This window comes from Dipodomys spectabilis, unplaced genomic scaffold (assembly GCF_019054845.1).
Source record: "Dipodomys spectabilis isolate Male_0828 unplaced genomic scaffold, ASM1905484v1 ptg000002l, whole genome shotgun sequence".
NCBI lineage: Eukaryota > Metazoa > Chordata > Mammalia > Rodentia > Heteromyidae > Dipodomys > Dipodomys spectabilis.
In genome coordinates, this window is record NW_024870679.1 from 49,222,854 (window position 1) to 49,247,690 (window position 24,837).

Sequence of the window (24,837 nt, forward strand, 5' to 3'; positions counted from 1 at the left end):
GACTCTGTCCATTATCTATGTACTGTCTATGGATTCTTCAGGTTCTACAGCTCTAAAAAGATGTTATTACCTTAAAACTCAAAAATTGCTGGGTGTTGGTGGCTCATGCCTGTAATCCTAGCTACTCAGGAGGCTGAGATCTGAGAATCACAGTTTGAAGCCAGCCCCCAGCAAGAAAGTCCATGGAACTCTTATCTTCAAGAAAACTACTCAGAAAAAGTTGGAAGTGGTGCTATGGCATAGTGTTGGCCTTGAGTAAAAGAAGCTTGGAGACAGTGCCCAGGCCCAGAGTTTAAGCCCAGGACTGGAAAAAATACTTTGTAGCGGTTTTTACCTAAGCCTCTGTATATTCCTTTTTCTAATAAGACTCGTCCTTGAGATTATTAACTTAGGTTTTTTGGGGGGGGTCCGGTCGTGGGACCTGAACTCTGGGCCTGGGCGTTGTCCCAGCTCAAGGCTAGCGCTCTACCACTTGTGCCACAGCGCCACTTCCAGCTTTTTTCTTTTTGTTTATGTGGTGCTGAGGAATCGAACCCAGGGCCTCATGCATGCAAGGCAAGCACTCTACCACTGAGCCACCTTCCCAGCCCAGTTTTTTTTTAAGTGTCAAGATTCCTCTTAGTTCTAACATTAACAGATCTACAGTGTTCTTCTGGGCAAAAGCATTTACCTGATGGCAGCTACTTACACCACAAGCTCCAGCAGAGATAGAATAGAAATGCCACTTCTTCACCCTCTAGTCTAGAAAATCTGGCAGTTTAAAACTTCGGCCAGTGATTTGATTATGGCATCAATACTGTAACTCTGAAAAAAAAAAAGATTGTAAGTACCTGTGTTCACATCACTATGTAAATTTCATGATAGTATATTCTTGAAAGTAAAGTCCTACAGCTCATTCTATTCTTGCTTACTTTAAAATAAAACTACAGATCCAATCAAAATTTAAGAGGGCTAGCAGGATTCAGTAATAAAGAACTATGCCCTAGGTCCCATTTCCAGTACAGAAAAGATTTACTGCTTCTAAAGATTACTATGCTCTGTCATACTTACTAAACCTTATAGAAAAAGATGAGATAATTTGTTAAATATATCTTGTTCCTAGTCACTACATAGATCTTCTGAGTTGTGTCCTAAATATTTTTATAAATAAAACTCTTCTCACTACCAAATAATATATTTTGAAGGTAGAGATTACTTACATATTTTATTGGTGGATTTGATGTGGCATCAAAGAAAAGGAAAAGATGTCACTGTTGACCGAAAGCTTCTTGGCTTGAGCAGCTAGATTTGCATTTCTAACTGCTCAGGTAGAAGAAATATGGGATGCTTTGCCTAGGTGAGACAGAAAGGGTTTGCTTTTGAAGAGTTTAAGTTTTGAGGTATATATTAGACATCCATGTGAAAATACCAAGCAGACAAATGCATACATGTCTGGAATGCAATGCAAATTGGAGATATATTTCTGGCAATCATCAACATACAGCTAATACTTAAAGCTTTGGCATTACTTACAGCAAATGACCCAGAGAGTAAATATAAAGAAAGCAAGATGTCTAGGGCTGGGTTCAGGAACATTCCAGTGATTAGAGAATGGAATGATGAGATGTCAGTGAAGAAATCTGAGGAGTGGCATGTAAGAAAGGAAACCCAGAAGAATGTGGGAATCCCAGCAGAGAAATGATGACTATATTAAGGGAAAATATAAACAATGGAGTCAAATACCAGGATAGGTATGTGGAATGGAAACTGATGAGTGATCACTGCATTTGGCCACGCAGAGATTATTGTGAACTTGGGCTCTTTCTATGGCTTGGTAGATATGAAATCCAGATTGAACTATGGAAAGGATAGTAGGAGAGGAAGAGGAGAACCATGCTTGGCTTATCCTTTTTTTTAAGTTTTTCTTAAAGAAGAATGTAGAAATAGAGTAGAAGCTGGAGGGGGAACATTAGATGGAAAGATTTTTTTTTAGTTTGTTAGATGACGGATGTCCCTAAGCTGATTATAATGCTCGATTAGGAAGAAAGCTTCATGAAGAAGCAGTCCCCTCCAAGTATCCTGCTCTTCCTCCTCCTTCTCTTTTAATTTTTCTCCTTTTCATCCTCTTCCTCCTTCACTTCCTCCTCCCCTATTCCCTTTTTCTCTCCTCATCTTCCCCTTTCCTCCCTTTTCTTTTTCTGAATTGCTGGTAATTGAAACCAGGGCCTTGTGCATGCTAGGCAAGTACTCCACTAGTTAGCCCGAAAGTGCTGTCTTCAAGATAAAAAGGAAAGCTAGGAATGTGGCTTAGTGCTTGCCTTGCATGCCTGAGGCCCTGGGTTCAATTGCTCAGTACCATATAAACAGAATAAGCCAGAAATGGCACTTTGGCTCAGGTGGTAGAGTGCTAGACTTGAGCAAAAGAAGCTTAGGGTGAAGTAAGCCAGGCCCAAAGAAGCATAGGTCCCACGGTTTCCCTTATTTGCAATAACTAGTATATGTCTGAGACAAGCAGAAAAGGTCAGATAAGTTGATGTTAGGGAAATGAATCCTAAGATATGTATTCAAATGTTTTTTTCTTTCATGCGATTTTTTCTAACATATTTATAAGATGATTTCTTTGTTGCTTTGTATGTCCCTCCCCCACGGTATAACCCCTGTTTTCATTGTATTTAATGTTGGTATAATTTGTGGAAGGGAAGGGCAAAAACAAATCGTTTAAATAAGGATACAGGTTGACCCATTGCAACAATGAGATGTACAAGTTGTTATGTCGAAAAAAGAAATTTACAACTTTGGCAGGAGGGGGAGGGGAGGGGGAGGATGGGAAGGGATGGGAAGAGGAAACAAAGGAGGAGACAACAATGCTTGATAAGAAATGTACTCATTACCTTGCCCATGTAATTGTAACCCCTCTGTATTATCACAATAAAAAAAAGAAGCTTAGGGATAGTGTCCAGGCCCTGAGTTCAAGCCCCAGGACTGGCAAAAAATAAAAATAAAAAGGAGCTGGGCATCAGGGTCCACATGCCTGTAATCCCTGTAATCCTAGCTACTCTGGAGGCAGAGATCTGAACACCTCAGTTCAAAGCAGTCTGGGCAGGAAAAGTCTGAGACTCTTATCTCTAATTAATCACCAAAAGGTGGAGCTTTTGCTCTAGTGGTAGAGCAGTAGCCTTAAACAAAAAAAGCTCAGGCCCTGAGTTTAAACACAAGGGCCAGAAAAAAATATGAAAAGGAATAGAGTCCAATGCATCCCATTGTCCTACTACCAACATCTTCCTACAAATATAAATTAGCTAATGAGGGATTGCAAAGTAGGAGGATGGAATGGCTGGCTTGGCTTTAGGAGTATAGATAGTTCATTACTTTTTGCAAGAGGGAAGAATATGCAGGAGTTGGTAGATTTTATAAGGTGAGCGTGTGGAAGTTCTCTTTGGAGAGCTTCACTTCTCAGTGAAATAGGAAGTAGGTTGATCCGATGAAAATGAGGGTGGAAAAGGAGGTGATGGAGACTAGCGGAAAAAGAGGCAGTGAAATAATGGTCCAGGTGTATAAGGGATGAGAGAAAGGGGGTGAGAAGGTATATATAGATGGTTTCTGAGCAGTGTTAGGATGTCACTCAGGGTTAGTGGACATGAATTTAAAATCATACCAAACTGCTGGCTGTTCTGTGTTCTCTAACCCTGCGGTTTCTGGAGAGTTGTATTTAAACAGACTACAACTTTGCCAAGCAATTATAATGGAAAGAAAGACAGATAAGAGAATTCTGAATATTTTCAATAGAGGGATTATTTTTTGTTTGTTTGTTTGTTTGGGTCCGGTTGTGGGGCCTGAACTCTGGGCCTGGGCGCTGTCCCTCAGCTCTTCAGCTCAAGGCTAGTGCTCTACCACTTGAGCCACAGCGCCACTTCCGGCTGTTTTCTTTTTGCTTATGTGGTGCTGAGGAATCGAACCCAGGGCCTCGAGCATGCAAGGCAAGTGCTCTACCACTGAGCCACCTTCCCAGCCCCAATAGAGGGATTATAATTGTGGACCATGTGGTTTAAGCTGGGTAAAAATAAATGAGAACCAGACACAGTGATGCACTCCTGTAATCCTAGCCCTTGCACAGCTGAGGCAGGACGACTACAAGTTTGAGGCCAGCATGACCATGTCTCAAAAAACAAAACAAAGCAATGCAAATGAGAAAAGGAGCAGGGTAAGGAACTTTATAAAGTGTGTAAGACCAATAGGATGTAGTTTATGGTATGTTGAAAATTTGTTGATACTGAGCAGCTAGAAGTACACAGGAAGGAATGTTTAGAAGATAGGATGCTTGAGACTGAGAAGACACTACCATTAGTGGTAATGACAAAGCCTAGGAAATTACTGTGGAATGAGTGTCTGATGTGGGGTAGAAGTATAGGTTAACTGGCAAAAGAGCTGAGAAGTCAGGATATCTGGATATTATCAGGCAGGATTAGTTGAGTGACGTTGGACATATTGTTTGGTTTCTTGTCTGCATGTTCATAGCTTAAACAGGGCCAAGAATTGCTCTGACCTCCTTAGGTTACAGTAAAGATTGAGATACATGTGTGTCAAACCTTTCCCAGAAACGTCTCTCCCAGCTTGTTCACCTGGCTAGGACCTAATCAGTTTTCTGAAAGCCTTTTCTGGTCTCCTTGCCCACACCCTCTGATTCAGCTCCTCAGCTCCTGGATTTTCTGCTTTGTACAATACCTGCCATATAACAAGTGCTCAGTAAAACAATAAAAATATAAGTTAACTCAAACTTGAGTACCTAATAAAATTTCCTTGCCCTCTTATGAGATGGAAAGCTCCATAGCCATGAGAAAGTCTACTGCTGTGGAGAGCCTTTTTACCGCTATTTGTTTTGGGGCTTGTTTCTGATAGTTTGCAAGCATGTTGGGAAGAGAGGAAGAAAGTGATAATATCAGTATGGCTTATTTTATTCTTTTTTTTTTTTTTTTTTTTTGGCCTGGATCCTCAGGGCCTGGGCATTGTTTCTGAGCCTCTCTGTGCACAAGGCTAGGGCTCTACCACTTGAGCCACCGAAACACTTCCAGCTTTTTCTGAGTAGTTTATTGGAGATAAGAGTCTCATGGACTTTCTTGCCTGGGCTGGGTTTGAATCACAACCTCGCCAATCTCAGCCTCCTGAGTAGCTAAGATTACAGACATGAGCCACTGGCACCCTGCTATTGATTCTTAAAATCTAAGAACTTCAATATCTTATCCATCTGTATTTCCTTTAACACTTTTTTGTTATTTCTTCCTAACAGAAGTCCTAATAAAGAAAACTGAAAATGTTGTATCAAGAAGATTTGTCCAAAATAGCTCTGAGAAGCCCCAGTGAACAGATTGCACATGTACTGGTAGAGAGAAGTACGATCTTGGGGAACTTGGAACTTGTGGACTCCAAGACAGAGTCTCAAAGACAATGAGCAGTAACCTACAGAAATATTTTCCCCAGGTATTCATAAAATACCTAGATAATTGAATAAGAAGAAAGCCAGTTTTACCTGCATCCATTTATTTATTTATACATTAAAATATCAGGAAGCCAGTTGAATTGTGCTTCAGGATACATATTTGGGACTTGACACACTGGGACGTGCCTGCACTCCCAGTGAATTAGAAAGTGGTAGTAGAATTGCAATCTGTGGAGTGCCTCAGCAGAAGTATGAGAACCTATCTAAAAAATACCTAAAGCCAAAAGGTCTGGGGGCATGGTTCAAGGACTAGAACACCTGTCTGAAAAGTGCAAGACTCTACGTTTAAACATCAATACTACAAAAAAAAAAAAAAACAGAGGTCAATTAGACATGACCTGGACTTTCAAGAACTTGAAAACCAATGGAAAGAAGTAAGCTAGTGGTTATGGTTCAGTATGAATAGTTTTTTGGGAGGAGGCACAGAAGGCCAGGAAACTCCAGGGAAAGGCTGAGAGGATGGGCAGGGAGACCAGCAAAGGCTTCCAGAGAAAGTAATGGCAAGGAGCTTTGAAGGCTGATTAGGTGCTAACCAAGTAAAGGCATTCTGAAAAATGCACAGAGTATTTAATTCATATTGGGTCATGTGACTGAATGCTGAGATATGCTGGAGATTTGTTCAAAAATGCTGGATATTTTGTCAGGAACCCTAGCCTGATGAGAGAGACTCATATGCTAAGTTAAAGAATTTGGAAACCCCAGCACCAATGGCTTATTCCTGTAATCCTGCTACTACTACTTAGGAGGCTGAGATCTGAGGATCACAGTTCAAAGCCAGCCAGGGCAGAGAAGAAACCCTGAGACTCTTATCTCCAATGAACCACTCAAAAACTAGAAGTAACACTGTGGCTCAAAATGGTAGAGTGCTAGCCTTGAGCAAAAGAGCTCAGGGACAGTGCCCAGGCCACACACACACACACACACACACACACACACACACACACACACACAAACAAACAAAAGAATTTGGATTTGGTACCTGTATATGTCCTTGGTCCATATGAGAGTCATAAATACATTTCCGAATGAACAAATGCTTGCCTTGGTTATAGATCTGAAGAGTCAGCCCTGGGATCAGCCCATGTGTTCATGATGTGGTATTGTTTCTAAAAATTATTGTATTAGGTTTAAGAAAAATGTTTAAGATTTTTTAGATCTCAGTTTATGAGTGAGATTGTTCTGTGATTTCTCAGCTAAGCTACTGTAACATCTATTAGTGTTTATGGACATTTGCTTTCTTTTTTTTTTTAATGTTCATTTGCTTTCATTTCTCTTGTGCTTGTCCCAAGGAATGGAGTGGCAGAGTCGTTTGACAAGTGTGTTTAACTTTTTTACCCTTTTTTTAACCTTTGTCAGGTTGTAATACAAGCCAAGTCTTAGTCATTTTTTTTCTTTATAGGCTCTCTACGAAACTTTGTAGGTATTTTTTTCCTAAATCGCTTTCACATGAAACATAAATACTACAGATTTACTACCTCTTTGTTCTGTAGGCTTATCAAAAGAGTAAAGATTTTTGTCTCTTCCGAAATCAATATTGCTTTGTTGAAAATGTATTGGTTGGCCTCATGGGGTTTGGGTATAAATAACATTAGCTTTAATATTGATTGATATTTACTTTATTTTTTAATTTTGGATAAGGAGAAATTTGAAGAAACATATCAGCCTCTGCAAAGAGAGCATCAGAAGCATCAAGAACCTGGGCAGCAGTGTAAAAACAGTCTGAGTGAGGTAAAAAATTATATTCTTCTACTTAATTACAGTTTCTAATAACAAATGGCTTTTGCCTTGAGTTTGTCTGAATATATTAAAACATATAGATGCATACTGTATGAGTGGTCAAACTGGACATAAAAGTGTTATGCACACATAAATATTGGAGGGCAAAATAAGTTATCTGTTTAACATAATGGCTTGTTTTTTATTGAATATGTCAAAGTGTATGTAGGCAGTATAGTAATATCATATCCTTTAAGGCGTCACATTGGAGGTTAGGGGTGTGATTCAGTGGTAGAATATTTGCCTGCCATACACAAGGACCTGGGTTTGTACAATATTTGTTCTCTTTAAGAAATTTTTTTTTAAAGCCAGGTACTGGTGACTCATACCTGTAATCCTAGTTACTCAGGAGGCTGAGATCCGAGATCACAGTTCAAAGCCAGCCCTGCCTGGCAGGAAAGTACATGAGACCCTTATCTCCAATTAATCACACAAAAAAAGCCAGAAGTGGTGCTGTGGCTCCAAGTGGTAAAGCACTAGCCCCAGGACTAGCAAAAAAGAAATAAAAGCAAAATGTAATTGAAATAGAGTTTTTCAGCTTTTGAAATCTTTAAGAATAATTTCTGAACAAAGAACTCTAGCATAAGTTAAGCCTTGTTAATGATGTACATACTTTGAAATTAAACAAAATGTTTAATAGGAGAACATGTTATACATGGTGGTTAATATACCATCTCTCTTTTTGCCATATATTCATTTTTCTATTTCAAGTTGTTTTTCATAATCATGTAAATGTCTCTAAAGTATGTTAGAGCCAACCATATGAAATTTGCATTTACAAGGAAACAACAATCACATGTCACCAATTTTATATGATTCTACCTAACAAAAGAATCACATATAAGTGAAATATTATTTGCTACTTTATTATCTTTTAAGCATTATAATAAATAACAGAATGTTACAAGAATGCATTTGCTGGTTTGTTGTTGCTGTTGTTGTTGTTGTTACTAACAGTAGTTTTACTTCAGACTCATAATGGAGACCTGGACAAAGATAAAATATCACAAACCTGCCCCGAGCAAGGTGTGGAAGAAGTAATGAAGAGGATGGGGCTGGCCAATAAGGAGATCCAGAGGCTCACAGATGAACTGCAAGGGAAAGAGAAAGAAGTGGAGAAGTTAGGTATGCCCTGGTTTCAAGTAACCATTTCTGGCCGTGTTTTTCCTGAGTCAGCATGAATTCACTGAAGTGAAAAGTCATTTAACGTGAACACAGAGTGGTCTGACACACTGCCTTCTTTTCTGTAGTCCAGAACTTTCTACTGAAGCACTAGAACATGCCTGACAGAAAGTGCAGGACTTGTAAAGGTACTGCACTCACCCGGAAGGATTCCTAGCATCCCAGCAACCCTCTACTCCTTCCCTAGCTCTATATTCTCCTCCTCACCCCCCAAACCACAGTTTATTTATCTGTTCTACTGGAGGTGGACATTTGTGTACTTTCTAGCTTTGGGTCTGTCATGAACTCTCCTGCTGTGAACATTTGTGAACATGTATTTTGGTGTTTCTATCTATACATTTCTAATTTGCATGAGAATACAATTACTGGTCTCCTTTCGACTGTGCTCAGTGCTTTTTCCATAACTAATTTTGCCTTCTTTTTTTCACACTTTTAAGGTAAACACTTCACAACTCGAGTCACATCCCCAGCACTTTCTTTTTTTTTTTTTTTTTTTTTGGGGGGGGGGGGGTCCGGTCGTGGGGCTTGAACTCTGGGCCTGGGCGCTGTCCCTCAGCTCTTCAGCTCAAGGCTAGCACTCTACCACTTGAGCCACAGCGCCACTTCTGGCTTTTTTTCTTTTTGCTTATGTAGTGCTGAGGAATCGAACCCAGGGCCTCAGGCATGCAAGGCAAGCGCTCTACCACTGAGCCACCTTCCCAGCCCCCCAGCACTTCCTTTTAGTTTGTTTTTTAGGTAGGTCTCACACTTACATTGCTCTGCCTCCCCATTAGCTGCGATTATAGATATGTGACAACGTGCTATGAAATTGATTTTGGCTTTAAATTTTTTTGCTGTAGTAATTTTTATCTGTGAGTATATGTTGAGTCCTGTGGATCCTTTTATTTATTTTTTTTTGGGGGGGGGGGTCCAGTCGTGGGGCCTGAACTCTAGGCCTGGGCGCTGTCCCTCAGCTCTTCAGCTCAAGGCTAGCACTCTACCACTTGAGCCACAGCACCACTTCCGGCTTTTTTTTTGCTTATGTGGTGCTGAGGAATTGAACCCAGGACCTCAGGCATGCAAGGCAAGCGCTCTACCACTGAGCCAACTTCCCAGCCCATGTAGATCCTTTTAATACGTCACCAAACCTATGGCTGATCATGGGGACCCCTGACACTCATACAATGGAATACTACATTTGTCAGTTAAAAGAACTGAAATATTTTATACCTACTATATGGGTGAATCTCAAAGCCATAAATGCAAAGAAATAAATGCAAAATATCATGTATTACGTAAAAAAATTTATCTGAATCATCTACAGATAGAAAGTAGATTCTGCCAGACGTCAGTGGCTCACACCTGTAATCCTAGCTACTCAGGAGGCTGAGATCTGAGGATCACCGTTCAAAGCCAGCCCAGGCAAGAAAGGCCATGAGACTCTTATCTCCAATAAACCACTAGAAAACCAGAAGTGGCACTGTGGCTCACTCAGTTGAATGCTCACCTTGAGCTGAAGAGCGCAGGGACAGCTCCCAAGCCCAGAGTTCAAGTCCCACAACCGGAAGAAGGAAGAAGAAGAAGGAAGAAGAAGAAGAAGAAGAAGAAGAAGAAGAAGAAGAAGAAGAAGAAGAGAGGAGGAAAAAGTAGATTCTTGGTTGCCTAGGACTACTTGTGAGACTAGAGATCGATTGGACAGGAGATTTCTTTATGGGTGATGAAAATATTTTTAAATTAGATTATGGTGGTGGCTGCACACCTGCAAATATGCTTTAAAAAGACCATCAACTTGCTCAATGATTCAAAATGGGTGGATTTTATTGTATGTAAATCATGCTGCCATAAAACTTAAAATATCATAAAATCTGGAGAAAATAGATATATTAAGCAGAAATCTAAGGTGGTACCCAAGAGCACTTCCCCTTGGAATACATCCATCTCTTTCCAGTTAACCAGTCACATATAACCTAGATATTGCTGGGAACTATGCAAGTGTAGCTATAGTACAAAGTCAAGTGGTTTTAGGAAAGGGAAAGTATCCTGGGTGAGTCTGATCTAACCAGGCGAGTCCTTAAGAAGGACTGGGCTTTTCCAGGCAAAAGAGAGTCAAATTGTGATTAGAATTTAACACAAGGGGGGGCTAGGAAGGTGGCTCAGTAGTAGAGTGCTTGCCTTGCATGCCTGAGGCCCTGGGTTCGATTCCTCAGCACCACATAAGCAAAAAGAAAAAAGCCGGAAGTGGCGCTGTGGCTCAAGTGGTAGAGCACTAGCCTTGAGCTGAAGAGCTGAGGGACAGCGCCCAGGCCCAGAGTTCAGGCCCCACGACCGGACCCAAAAAAAAAAAAGAATTTAACACAAGGGAGATTCTCCATTGCTGACTTTGAAGATGGAAGAGACCATAAGGCAAAGAATGCTGTCAACCTCTAAAAATCAAGAGAGATGGTCAGCTGATGGTTGAAAAGGAACTGGCTCCACAACTTCAAGGACTAGATTCGGCCAACAACCCAAATCAGCCTGGAAGTAGATTCTTCCCCAAAGACTACAGAGAGAAGCACAACTTGGCCAGTACCTTGATTTCAGCCTTGTCAGACTCCAGCCAGAGAAAACAGCCATAAATGCTTGCATTTCTGACCTACAGAAATGTGACCTAATAGATAGATGTTATTTTGAGCAACTATGTTTATGGTCAATTATTATACAGCATCAGAAAATAATGCAATAAGTATCATGGGATTTGATCAAAAGAACCAAGGGTTGTGAGCATAAAAACAAAATAGACCTAAAAACAAAATTCTGTGATCCAGAATGATCTACAAGGTCATGTGTGCCAATGCTCATGGTTCCTGCCTGTAATGCTTGCTACTCAGGAGGCTGAGATCTGAGGACTGTGGTTCAGAGCCGGCCCAGGCAGGAAACTCCTTGAAATTCTTATCTTCAATTAACCACCAAAAAACAAGAAGTGGCCCTGTGGTTCAAAGTGGTGGAACACTAGGCTTGAGCAAAAAAGCTCAGGGACAGTACTCAGGCCCTGAGTTCAAGCCCCATGACTGGCATATCAATCAATCAATCAATCAATCACGTGTGTCTTTTAGAAGATCTTTCATCCTGACAATGCTTCCCCTCAGCTGCTGGGGAGATCACAGGAGGCAAAGGATACTGGATTAGTAAACACAGATCCAATTGACTCTAATATAATATCACATGTTTTCTTTTTTTCTTTTTTCTTTTTTGTCAGTCATGGGGCCTGAACTCTGGGCCTGGGCACTGTCCCTCAGCTCTTTAGCTCAAGGTTAGCACTCTACCACTTGAGCCATAGCTCCACTTCTGGCTTTTTCTGTTTATACCTGTTGCTGAGGAATTGAGCCCAGGGCATCATGCATGCAAGGCAAGCACTCTACCACTGAGCCACCTTCACAGCCCTTACATATTTTCTAAATACTGTTCAGCTGTCCTTGTATAATTCTTTTTATTTTATTTTATTTATTACTTTTTGGGTCTGGTCATGGGGCCTGAACTCTGGGCCTGGGCGCTGTCCCTCAGCTCTTCAGCTCAAGGCTAGTGCTCTACCACTTGAGCCATAGCGCCACTTCCAGCTTTTTTCTTTTTGCTTATGTGGTGCTGAGGAATCAAACCCAGGGCCTCATGCATGCAAGGCAAGCACTCTACCACTGAGCCACCTTCCCAGCCCCCCTTGTATAATTCTTGACTGTTACCAAAAGCTGTTTACTGAAAATCTGTTTTTTGGGCATTTGAAGCAATTATTTGCAAAATTTTTAGTGCAGTCATATGCCACATCAATGACAGATTTTATATACTATAAGCTTATTCACTCCTGTTTTGGGTTGACAGCCTTTACCCTGGGTTATCCACAGGCTAGGCCTGTCCATAGTTGCCTATTCCTACTGACCCCTGCTGCATCAGTAACATAGTCTAGAAGCCCAGTCCCAGTCACATGCTGGTTCTAGTGTATAATTGCAAGATGCCAGCTATAAAATGTATTGTCTCTGCTGTAGGGTGCTTTCCCAGACTATATGACAACTGTAAGATGTATTGACTTTGCTACGTGCCAGCTATAGAACACCCTGCCCTGGCAGTGTTCGGTTATGTCTATGAAGATTTCCTGCCCCACCCCCTTCTTCTGCTCTCAGACTCCTGACACTATATCTACCTCTACTGTTTCGAGAGAAGTTTGTTTCTCTCTATCCCGGGAGAGATAGCCTGTCAGCCTCTAGCTGATGTTAAACACTTCTTTCTTCTATGTGACTATGTGTCCGAGTGGTTTTCTGGGTCAGCACTTACATATACAACAACAGTCCCCAAGATTATATTATATAATAACATTGTATACAGTAAAATATACTCTGTGATACTTATACAATGATAAAATCTCCAGTTTCCCTGAATATCTCCCTATTGTTAAGTGATGCATGACTTCTATTGATTGCAAAGATTGTTTTTAATTATTTCTTATTACACAAATAGAACCATGCTTTCAAACTTGCCCCTGTGCCCATTACTTTCAGTGATCTGAAGTCTTCAGCATGTCATTGGGTGGTAAAAGGGTGAGGAAGAGACAATTCTGAAATGAGCTGTTCAGTGATGGGGAAAATGTAGAATACAGTAGGAGCACCAGGAGCGAAATCCTAAAAGCTTCCTAGAGGAAGAGACATTCATGCCAAAACTCAAAAGACAGTGCTTTAAAGAGTGACAAAGTCATTTGAAATTTTCTTACTAATCATTTGTTTCTTACACAAAGATTTCTTCTTTTTTTATTTTCAGAGTCTGCACTTGAGAAGGCTCACTTAGAAATTGAGAAACTGAAAGAAAGTCTGATGAAACTGAAAGAAAATGGTAAGTTCTTCTAGCAGACAGAATAATTAGGATTCACTAATAATAGCTGTTAAATGATGCTGTAAGTAACGCTGCTTGATAATATAAACAATAAGCTGGGTGCTGGTGGCTCACGGCTGTTTAATCCTAGCTACTCAGGAGGCTGAGATCTGAGGACTGTGGTTCAAAGCCAGCCTGGGCAAGAAGGTCTATGTGACTCTTATCTCCCAATTAATTACAGAAAAAGCCAGAAGTAGCACTGTGGCTCAAGTGATACATAGCTAGCCTTGAGCAAAAAGGAGCTCAGGGACAGCCCCCAGGCCCAGAGTTCAAGCCTCAAGACTGGCAAATAATAATAATACAAACAATCAGCTTCCCTGCTGCCGTTGCTAGTGCCTGCTTACTCTGTACAGGCACTCTGCAGGGATTTCTTGTGTATGACCTCTGATCCTCACAACCATCCCACTCAGTGAGTGTTATTATCCTCCTTTCTTAGGTAAGGAAACTGAATTGTCATAGGGCCAGGTGTGCTACCCATTAGCTACATGAGATGTCAGAACAGGTATTTGAATTCTTCATAGCCAAGGGTTGGGAGAGATGGGAGAAAATGGTGAAAGGGAGGACACTGATCAAGATGCATTGTACTCATAAACTGACATGTGGAAATGAAACTCCTCTGTACAACTACTTAAAGATAATTAATAAACTAATTCATTAAAAATCACCGTGATCAGCACAAATAACACATATTTATTAATACCATCAGGACCAATAGTACATTTAACAATATTTCATACATATCCTTTCACTGGAAGCCAGTAGGCATGGAATCAGTGTTGAATTAATTGGTTGGACTATAGAATATGAGTGTAGATTGACTAGATAAAATGCTACCAATTATCAATAACAGCTATCAATGGTAACAACTACAAAAAGAATGTAAAATATGTTTATCAGTTTTAAAGAAATCTAAAATTGTTATACCCTCCTTTTCAAAATATATTAATATAGTTATAAAATCAGCACTGCTCTCTGAGCTAGGACTAAAAATAAAATCTCAATGAGGCAGGAAAAATAAATCAGCAATGATATGACAGACCTAAAACTACTATTATCTAATATAGTCTAATTGATATTTATACAAAACTCTATCAGACTATATCAAAACTCTACCTTGTCACAGAACAGCACCAAACTGGGTCATAAAACACGAATTGAAATCATACAAATTTTGCCTTCTACTATAATGAAACAAAAAATCAGTAATGGAAATCCATCTGGGAAATTAAATATTTAAAAAATAAGATTATTAAAGCTTGTGTCCTCAGAAGAAAAAAGGCAAAAGATATCAGAAAATATTTTGAGATAAAGAAAATTAAACTATGAGACTATCAGCATGTAGAACACAGCTAATTCTGTGCTTAAAAGAAATCATAGAGTAGTTACTGTTCATGCTAAAAATTGAGAAAGGACACGAAGTGATCTAAATGTATACCCAAAACCCAGAAGAAGTAAAACAAACCCAGAGTGAACAGAAAGGTGATATTAAGATAAATTCAACTGAATATCCCCAGCTATACTAAAAGTTGTACTTGTAGTTAAAAATACTCAATGAAGGACCAAGTATAATAGTTTATGCCTATAATCCCAGCTATTTAAGAGGCAAAGATAGCAAGATCATAGATTGAGGCTTACCCTGGCCAAAAGTTAACAAGAGGCTATCTCAAGGAATAAGCTAGACATTGTAGATTATACCCATAATCTCAATTTGATTTCAGGCCTGGACATAAAGTATGAGACCTCATCTGAAAAATAACTAAAGAATAACAATGGGGTGGGAGCATGACTGAAGTGGTAGAACTTTTGCCTAGCAAATGAGAGGCCCTGAGTTCAAATCACACTACCACCAAATAAAATAATGCATGAAGAAAGTCCTAAAGTTAGAAGGACTCACTAGTGAATGTTAACAAATGTGTGAGCTGTAAATAATAGTAATTTTACATAAATTCATTCAGAAAATAGAAAAGAGGCACTAATACTCAGCTTAAGGGATCAGCATTACTCTGATACCAAAACCAGACAACAACATTACCAAAATTCCAGTGAGTTAGGGACCCACTTGTGAAAGTACACTGTGTAAGCAAATAGCTTGTTGTATAGTCAAATAGACTTATCTAGAATGTATAAGTGCTCACACCCATAATCCACTCAGGAGGCTAAGACTTGAGGATCTCAGTGCAGAGCCAGCCCAAGTGGACAAATCTCAAGACTTAGTTCCAGTTAGCCAGCAAAATACCAGAATTGGGGGTGTGGTTCAAGTGGTATAGTACCAGTCATAAGTGAAAAAGTCAAGGGAGAGCTCAAGGCCTTAAGTCCAAGACCTAGTGCTGGTGTATATACACATATGTACACACGTGCAAGGGTGCATGCATGCATGCACACACAGAAGAGAGTTAGTTAAAAAGTGACTTCACAATGATTATCTTGCAGCTTTTAGCAAGAATAACATCTAGATACTAGTGGCTCACACCTTAATTCTAACTACTCAAAAAACTGAGATGCAGAGGATTATGATTCAAGGCCAGCCCAGGGAGAAAAGTTTACTAGACTCCATCTTGAAAATAACCAGCAAAAAGCAAGCTAGATGCATGGCTCAAGTGATTAGAACACTAGTCTAGCAAGCAAAGAGGTCCTGAGTCAAATCCCAACAGTGCCAAAAAGGAAGGAAGGGAGGAAGGAAGGAAGGAAGGATAGACAGATTGATAGACAGATGTGACTCAGTAGTAGAACACTTTCTTACCATACAAAGGCCCTAGCTTAAATCCCCCATGAATAAAAATATATATGTCATAGAACTTTATACATTGACCACCTTACACCAGTTAGAATGTCCATAATCAAGAACTCTAACAACAGATGGTGGCAGGGATGTGACCAAAGGGGAATGCTACCACACTGTTGGTGGGAGTGTAAACTTGTTCAACCACTCTGGAAAGCAGTGTGGAGGTTCTTTAAAAGACTATACATAGGGGCTGGGAAGTTGGCTCAGTGGTAGAGTGCTTGCCTAGCATGCATGAGGCCCTGGGTTCGATTCCTCAGCACCACATGAGCAGAAAAAAGCTGGAAGTGGCGCTGTGGCTTGAGCTGAAGAGCTGAGGGACAGCGCCCAGACCCAGAGTTCAAGCCCCATGACTGGACCCCCCCCCCCCCAAAAAAAAAAAGACTACACATAGAGCTCCCCTATGAACCACCAATCCCATTTCTGGGAATTTACCCAAATGTCACAAATAAGGCTACCCTAAAGCCACCAGTATGATGATGTTCATTGCAGCATTATTTACCATAGCCAAGATATGGAACCAACCCAAATGCCCCTTAGTAGATGAATGGATCAAGAAAATGTGGCACATATACACAATGGAATTCTGTGCTTCCATCAGAAAGAATAACATTGTTCCATTCATAAGGAAATGGAAAGACTTGGAAAAAATTATATTAAGTGAAGTAAGCCAGACCCAAAAAAACACAGGTTGCATGATCTCCCTCATTTGTTAAGAACTAGAATATATATATGATATTCTTAACAGGGAATCTCAATAACCAAAGTGCTAATGCAAAGGGCTATATATAATGAAGCATATTAACATGAACTACAACTTATGGAAACAAGAGGTTCTCATTAGACCCTGTATATAGTTTGTTCTTTTTTCTGTATTTTTGTATGATTTTTATTGTAAAAATATTGTACAGAGGGGTTACAGTTACATGAGCAAGATAATGAGTACATTTCCTATCGAGCATTGTTGCCTCCTCTTTGTTTTTGCCCTATTATCCCTTCCTTCCCACCTCCACAACTACTCCCCCCCCACTCACGCCAAAGTTGTAAAGTTCGTTTTCAACATAGTGTCTTATTGTTTTTTCTTTCTTCATTTCTTTTAGTTTTTTGTATGTCATGTTTTGCATAATAGACAACACAATATGTGAAAGGGAAAGGGAATCACAGAAACAGCAGAACAACGGATGAACCACAACATTGATATTCATTTGACACTATGTTGGATTTTAACATTACAACTGGGGGAGGGGATAAGAAGGGATAAGTGGGAGATAAAGAAGGATGAGGTAACAATGATTAAAAACAAATGTACTTATTGCCTTACTTATGTAACTGTAACCTTCCTGTTCATCACCTTTTCAATTAAAAAAAAAGACATGAAAAAAACAAGAACTTTATGCATTGACATATATCCATTTCGTGATATATTCCCACATAAAGAAAACAAGTTGTAGGCTAGTGGTGTGTGTAATGATATTTTCTTTGGGTTTTGTATTTATGCTATGTGTGCATGCACCCATGTGTGCCCCAGGACTGCTGTGAGCTGGCACACACTATTATAAAAGGCAACAGACTTGTGATAATGGTGGAGTCATTTTTTAAAGTATAAGTAACTGTTTTCCTGAATCTTCCAAGTATCCCCATATGCCCAGACCATCCTAGCTCTTTCCAGCCTCCAGGCCCTCTCCTAGCCACTAAGGAGACAATAATAGGCATAAGTATTAAAATTCTATTTCTTAGAAGAGCCTCTATTGCTGGAAACTCTGCTCCCGAGAAGTCCAGCTCACTAAGGTAATGTGAGAAGTACAACACTTTCAATGACTGAACTTGTATCTAGTAGCTGTCCTGTGCAGAGAGCCACTTGTGCATGGTAGGACTGACAAGAGGGCTAGAAATGACAGCTTTTAGAGCTAGTGCCTCACAACTACAGCTGTGATCTACATGAGTGAATGGTATTTATCCCTCTGTTTTAGATGCAGTTGACCTACAGAAAGCAAAAGAACATAATCAGAGACTGGATGAGGAAGTTCTGGCTCTAAGAAATCGTGTTCGGTCACTTGACTCAGAAAAAAAAGTGCTGGAAGAAGTGGTAAGTTTCATTTAGTTCTTGGGATTTATTTGATATGTACAATAACTATCAGAAGCTTGACACTGGTCAGTTAACTGAGGGATGATACTGATAGCTACATTTCAGATAGGTGCCCTACTTTGACCTAGATGGATTCTTTCAATGCTTATATTTTATGTATGAGCTACCTATGCTAAACAATTATTGATACTGTATGAATCTAGGTAATAATTTCCAGTTAACACATTTACCAGGAAAAAACATTATTTGTGATAAGTATGATATTGTTAGTACTAAACCCTTTGTTCTTTTCAAACAATTTATTTGTTAGCAATGTATTGATTGTAATATGTATTTTTTAAGTTCCAGATAGATTATGTCTCCTCAGCTTGAGTTTATACTCCACAGTCATATCTCTAGTGTCTAACACAAAGTTTGGCATAATACTAGGTGCACAAGAAATTTTGTTTTAAAAATGAGTAACTATCCCAATTAGGATGATAATTAATAAGACAAGGAAATAATAAATGTTGGTGAGGATGCAGGAGATTTGGAACCTTGCACATTGCTGTAGCTGGTGGGGGCAAGTACCATGGTCACTATTGAAACAGAACTGAAATTCTCCAGAAAAGTCAGTGTGGAATTACCATGTGATCTGTTCATTCCACTTGTGGTTTCATACACTAAATTAATTGAAAGCAGGGACTCAGGCATACTGTTGTACACTCGTGTTCAAAGCAACATTATTTACAATAGCCGCAAGATGAAGTAACTCAAGTGTCCATTGTCAAATGAATGGAAAAGTATGGTATACACATACAATGGGATATTACCAGTCTTAGAAATGAATTTCTGGGGGTTGGGAAGGTGGCTCAGTGGTAGAGCGCTTGCCTTGCATGCCTGAGGCCCTGGGTTCGATTCCTCAGCACCACATAAGCAAAAAGAAAAAAGCCGGAAGTGGCACTGTGGCTCAAGTGGTAGAGTGCTAGCCTTGAGCTGAAGAGCTGAGGGACAGCACCCAGGCCAAGAGTTCAGGCCCCATGACCAGACCCAAAAAAAATAAAGAAAGAAAGAAATGAATTTCTGACTTATGCTATAACATGAGTAAGCTGTGAAGAGATTGTTCTAAATGAAATAAGCTAATTACAAAAGGAAAAACCGTGTACAATTGAACTTTTTTGGTTTTGGCAGTGGGGATTGAACCCAGGGCCTCACATTCACTTATCAAGTGCTCTACCCCTTGAGCTTCACCCCAATCCCTGGGATTCTACTTATATGAAAATCATAGAAACAGAAAGTAGAATGACAGTTTCCTGGGACCAGGGAGAAGGCATGATGGGAGTTATTATGTAATATGTGTAGCCTTTCAGTGCAATGAGAAAAAAGAGCTCTCAACATGGGTGAATAGTGTACAACAGTCTGAGTGTTCTTACTGCCATTGAATAGTTACAATTATTAACATAACATATTTTATGTCGTGTGTGTTTTGTAACAGTAAAAAAATGTAATTATCAGCCAGGGGCCAGGGGCTCACCTATAATCCATAATCCTAGCTACTCAGGAGACTGAGATCTGAGGATCTCGGTTCAAAGCCAGCCCAGGCAGAAACGTCCTTGTGACATTTTTATCTCCAATTAACCACTCAAAAATCAGAAATGGGACTGTGGCTCAAGTGGTAGAGCACTAGCCTTGAGCACAAAGAGGGACAGTGCCCAGGCCCTGAGATCAAGCCCCACAATCAACCAAAATAAAAATGTAATCATCAAAAGGAATAAACAGAGATTTTCCTGCATTACCTTAATCACTATAGGTTTATATATAGAATACTTAGAAGTATATTTATATGTTTAATATAAATGTAAAAGTGTGTGTATGTATACGCACACACATGAAACAGCTCCAGCAGGGCACATTTCAACAACTGTCAGTTATGGAGAAAGAAGAATTGTGATATGAAGGAAATGCTACCTTTCTTTCTTTTCCTCCTCCTCCTCCTCCTCCTTTTTTCCTCTTCTTCTTCTTCTGTCATGGGGTTTGAACGCTGGGCCTAGGCACTATTCCTCAGCTCTTCAGCTCAAGGCAAGTGCTCTACCACTTGAACCACAGAGCCACTTCCAGTTTTTCTGGTGGTTTATTGGAGCTAAGAGTCTCATGGATGTTCCTGCCTGGGCTGGCTTTGAACTGAGATCCTTAGATCTCAGCCTCCTGCATAGCTAGGATTACAGGCATGAGCTATCTGGTGCTACCTTTTTTTCTATATGCCTATGTTTTGTTGAAGTTTTATGGAAAATGTATTTGCATGTCATTTATATAATTTTTTTAAATAAAGCAATACTGTAGTCAAACAAGAATTGAGATGTCTGACTGATTTTTGCTTTTCTATTTAAGGTTGAAAAACTTAAAAGTGAGATGTGTGAATCTCCAAAGTATAAGCAACTTAGAAGCCCTGGAAAAACAATGGGTGATGAACAGAGAATGCAGGTATTTTAAAGTTCTGATGCTTAACATGTTAAGTCATTTGCACTTTCAACATTTATTAGAGCAATAAATTAAATTATTAACAAATTAATCATTTGTTACTATCTTCTTACTGGGCTGGTTTTTTCCCCAAAAAACTCAACCAATTAGATTGGAAGAACAAATACAGAGGATATATTTCTGTTCAGTTCTTCCCCCAAGAGAATAATTAATGTGAAGGTAATTAAGTGGGTTGTTTCTTTGTTTTGATGGTCGTTGAGATTGAACTCAGGGCCTTATGCTTGCTATGCAGGTGCCTTCTATCACTTGAGCTACACCCCCAGCCTTGGATTATCTCTTTAAAGAAAGAAAAAAAGAATCATAAAGAAACAACTAGTCCAAGCACTTAGATGATCAATGGTGGGTTTATGGAGTCAACCAATGGTGAAGCTAGGAGTAGCTCAAACTTCACTGAATATAATAAATTACTACAAAAAAAAAAAAAAACCTAGTAAGATGTAGGCTCTAGTGTATACAACACATGGTTTCCCTCTTTATGATCAGCCTCTGAAATGGTAGCAAAAGTAATCAAGCATAAGGAAATGAAAGCAAGTGCCAATGTGCTCCTAGTGCCTATGTTATGGTGTGGTTTTAATTGCCTTTAAAGATTGTCTAATAACAATGGATAATTTTTATGTACTCATTGTCCACTTGTATATATTCTGTTGCAAATCATGAGTTCAAATTGTTGCCTCATTTTTAAGGGGTCCTATGTGTTGTTTTGTTTTGGTTTGGTTTTGGTAGGTCATGGGGCCTGAACTCTGGGCCTGGGCACTGTCCCTCAGCTTTTCACCTCAAGGTTAACGCTCTACCACTTGAGCCACAGCGCCACTTCCAGCCTTTTCTGTTTATGTGGTGCTGAGGAGTCAAACCCAAGGCCTCGTGCATGCAAGGCAAGCACTCTACCACTGAGCCACCTTCCCAGCCCCGCTATGTGTTCTTTATATTGAGTTGTAGTTTTTTATGTATCTTGAATTTTATGTATTTATGAATTTGAATTTTATGAGATGTGTGTATTGTAAATATTTTCTCCCAATCTATACTAGGTATTTTTATTTTCTTAACAAGATTTTATGAAAGGCAGAACTTAAAAAGAATTGCTGCAGGCCAATTCATCATTTTCTTCTTTAATTTTATGATAATATATAAAATATCTATTTGCATTATCTTTGCTTTAAAGTCTCAAAATATGTTTCTTACCCTTTGTTCTAAAGATTTTAGTTTTATTTCCATATCTTTGTCTGTCTCAAAATATATTTCCTATCCTTTGTTCTAAAGATTTTATAGTTTTAGGTTCTATATTGAGATTTATTATCTATTTTTTTTTGCCAGTCCTAGGGCTAGAACTCAGGGCCTGAGCACTGTCCCTGAGCTTCATTTGCTCAAGGCTTGCACTCAATCGCTTGAGCTATAGCACCATGTCTGGCTTTTTCTGTTAATGTGGCAATGAGGAATTGAACCCAGGGCTTCATGCATGCTAGGCAAGCACTCTACCACTAAGCCACATTCCTACCCCTAAGATTTATGATCTATTGATGCTCATTTTGTATATATTATGAGATGAGGGTAATTTTAATTTCCTAATGTACATCTGGTTATTCCAGAACCATTGGTGAAAGATAGCTATTTCCTTACTGAATTAGATTAACTTTTTATTTTAAAAAATCAGTTTGTGTGTGTCTACCCCATTAATGTATATGTTTGTTTTTAGGACAATTACCTGTAGCTAATTGAAATTCTGCTTATTACCCAATTCTGAAGCCGCTACCACATTTTTGGATATTTAACTTAAACATTTCTTAAAAATAGAAAATAGAATAATTCAACTTTGGGGGAGGTTGGTCAAAGTTATTCTTTGTGTTTCCATATACATTTTAGAATCATACTACCAATTCTGACATATATGCATGCTAGAACTTTAATAATATGGTATACTCTTCAGATCAACTTAAGAAGTTATATTTTAACAATATGAATCCTCAGATCCATGAGCCTATATCTTTGTTTCCTTGAATCCTTTTATCTTCTTTATCTCATCAGTATTTTGTATCTTGCAGTGCACAGATCATATACATATTTAATTAAAAATTGAGATATATTGAACTATGGCTATAGCTCAGTATTAGACCATTTGCCTAGCATGGGCAAGACCTTGTTTTCAATTTCCAGTACTGCAAATAAGTATATAATTTATACACATAAAATTTGTATACCTTTTAAAAGTATAAAATTTACTGGTGCTGGGGCTGTGAAGGTGGCTCAGTGGTAGAGCGCTTGCCTTGCATGCATGAGGCCCTGGGTTTGATTCCTCAGCACCACATAAGCAAAAAGAAAAAAGCTGGAAGTGGTGCTGTGGCTCAAGTGGTAGAGCGCTAGCCTTGAGCTGAAGAGCTGAGGGACAGCACCCAGGCTCAGAGTTCAGGCCCCACAACCGGACCCAAAAAAAAAGAAAAATTTACTGGTGTTTGGTATATTCAGAAACTTGTGCAACTATAACCAATATCTAATTCTGAAGGTTTTTATCACCCCAAGAAAAAACTCTACTAGTAGTAGCAACAGCAGCAGTCATTCCATATTCTCTCCCCCCAGATCCAGGCAACCGTTAAGGTAATTTGTCTCTATGACTTTACTTACCCTATCTGGGTTTTTGTTTTGTTTTTGTTTTGTCCGTCATGGGACCCAAACTCTGGACCTGGGTGCTGTCCCTCATCTCTTCAGCTCAAGGCTAGCACCCTACCACTTGAGCCACAGCACCACTTCTGGCTTTTTTTTCTGCTTATGTGGTGCTGATTAATCAAACCCAGGGCCTCATACATGCAAGACAAGCACTCTACCACTGAGCCAACTTCCCAGCCCTTACCCTATACATTTTACATAAATACAAAATCATATAAAATATAGCCTTTTGGGGGAGTTGAAGGTATAGTTCAATAGTAAAGTACTTGCCTAATATCAGCAAGGCCCTGGGTTCAATCCACAGCAAGACACACACACACACACACACACACACACACACACACACACACACACACACGCACACACACACACACACACACACACGAGCTTTTGTATTGGGCTCATCTCATTTAACCTAGTGTTTTCCAGGTTCACCTACATTGTAGCATTTTCCTTTTACATAGAAAATATTTCACTTTAGGTGTATATATCACATTTTTTAGTCATTCATAAGTTGAACATTTAGTGGCTTAATATGTTATTATGGATAATGTTACTGTAAATAGCATTTGCAAACTTTTATGTAGTCACAGATTTTATGTAAGAAAATATACGAGAGAATATACTTAGAAGAAGAATTTCAGTATCATATCTACCTTTAACCTTTTTTGTTTTGGGTGTTTGATTTCTTGAGACCAGTTCTCACTTTGTAGCCAAGCTGGACTCAATCCTTGTCCCTCAAGCTTTCCAGGTGTGGAGATTATAGATGTGTGCTACCATGCCCCACTTCTATATTTAAACTTTTGTTTTCCAGTACAGATGGACATTTTACAATCTTATTTTTTTACAGTGTTCAAGAGTTCCAACACTCCACATCAGTACTAACACTTGTTGTCAGTTTCTTACCATAGTTATCCTAGGGAGTATGAAGTAGTTATTTTAATATTTTGTGTATGTATGTGCCAGTACTGGGGCTTAAATTCAGGGCCATGTACCATTGTTTAGCTTTTTTGCTCAAGGCTGGTACTCTGTCACTTGAGCCAGACCTCCACTTCCTGCTTTTTGTTGGTTAATTGTGTATGAGTCTCCCAGAGACTGGCTGGCTTCAAACCATGATCTTCAGATCTCAGTGTCTTAAGTTGCTATGACTGCAGGATAAGCCACCAGCACCTGGCTCAATATTATTTTGATTTGTGTTTGCTGAGAATTGTTTTATGTTTTCCCTCACAAAGATAAGATTTCTCCTCACCATTACCTATCCTGGCCTATACTTCCTTTTCTCTAGCCTGTTTTTCAAGGCCCCCCTGCCTATTTTTTGTTGTTGTTACTGTATTTCAAGTGGTTTTTTGTTTTTGTCAGTCATGGGCTTGAACTCTGGGCCTGGGCACTGTCCCTCAGCTCTTCAGCTCAAGGCGAGTGCTCTACCACTTGAGCCACAGTGCCACTTTGATTTTCTGGTGGTTTATTGGAGAGAAGAGTCTCACAGACTTTCCTGCCCTG

The 24,837-nt window shown here is 39.4% G+C and overlaps 1 protein-coding gene across 3 annotated transcripts in view; it reads left to right on the plus strand.

Annotated features, from left to right (window-relative positions):
* The window catches only part of Ccdc30 (coiled-coil domain containing 30), a 108,597-nt gene that overhangs the window by 8,169 nt on the left and 75,591 nt on the right, over window positions 1–24,837 (plus strand). For 2 of the 3 annotated variants that reach the window (XM_042685100.1, XM_042685109.1), the window contains exons 2-7: window positions 5,264–5,454; window positions 7,112–7,201; window positions 8,221–8,374; window positions 13,190–13,261; window positions 18,050–18,165; window positions 20,533–20,625. In XM_042685100.1, coding sequence (XP_042541034.1) covers window positions 5,422–5,454; window positions 7,112–7,201; window positions 8,221–8,374; window positions 13,190–13,261; window positions 18,050–18,165; window positions 20,533–20,625 — 558 coding nt within the window. In that variant the 5' untranslated portion in view covers window positions 5,264–5,421. Of the gene's footprint in view, window positions 1–5,263; window positions 5,455–7,111; window positions 7,202–8,220; window positions 8,375–13,189; window positions 13,262–18,049; window positions 18,166–20,532; window positions 20,626–24,837 lie in introns of those variants that run through there. The other variant, XM_042685111.1, reaches the window with a different exon arrangement.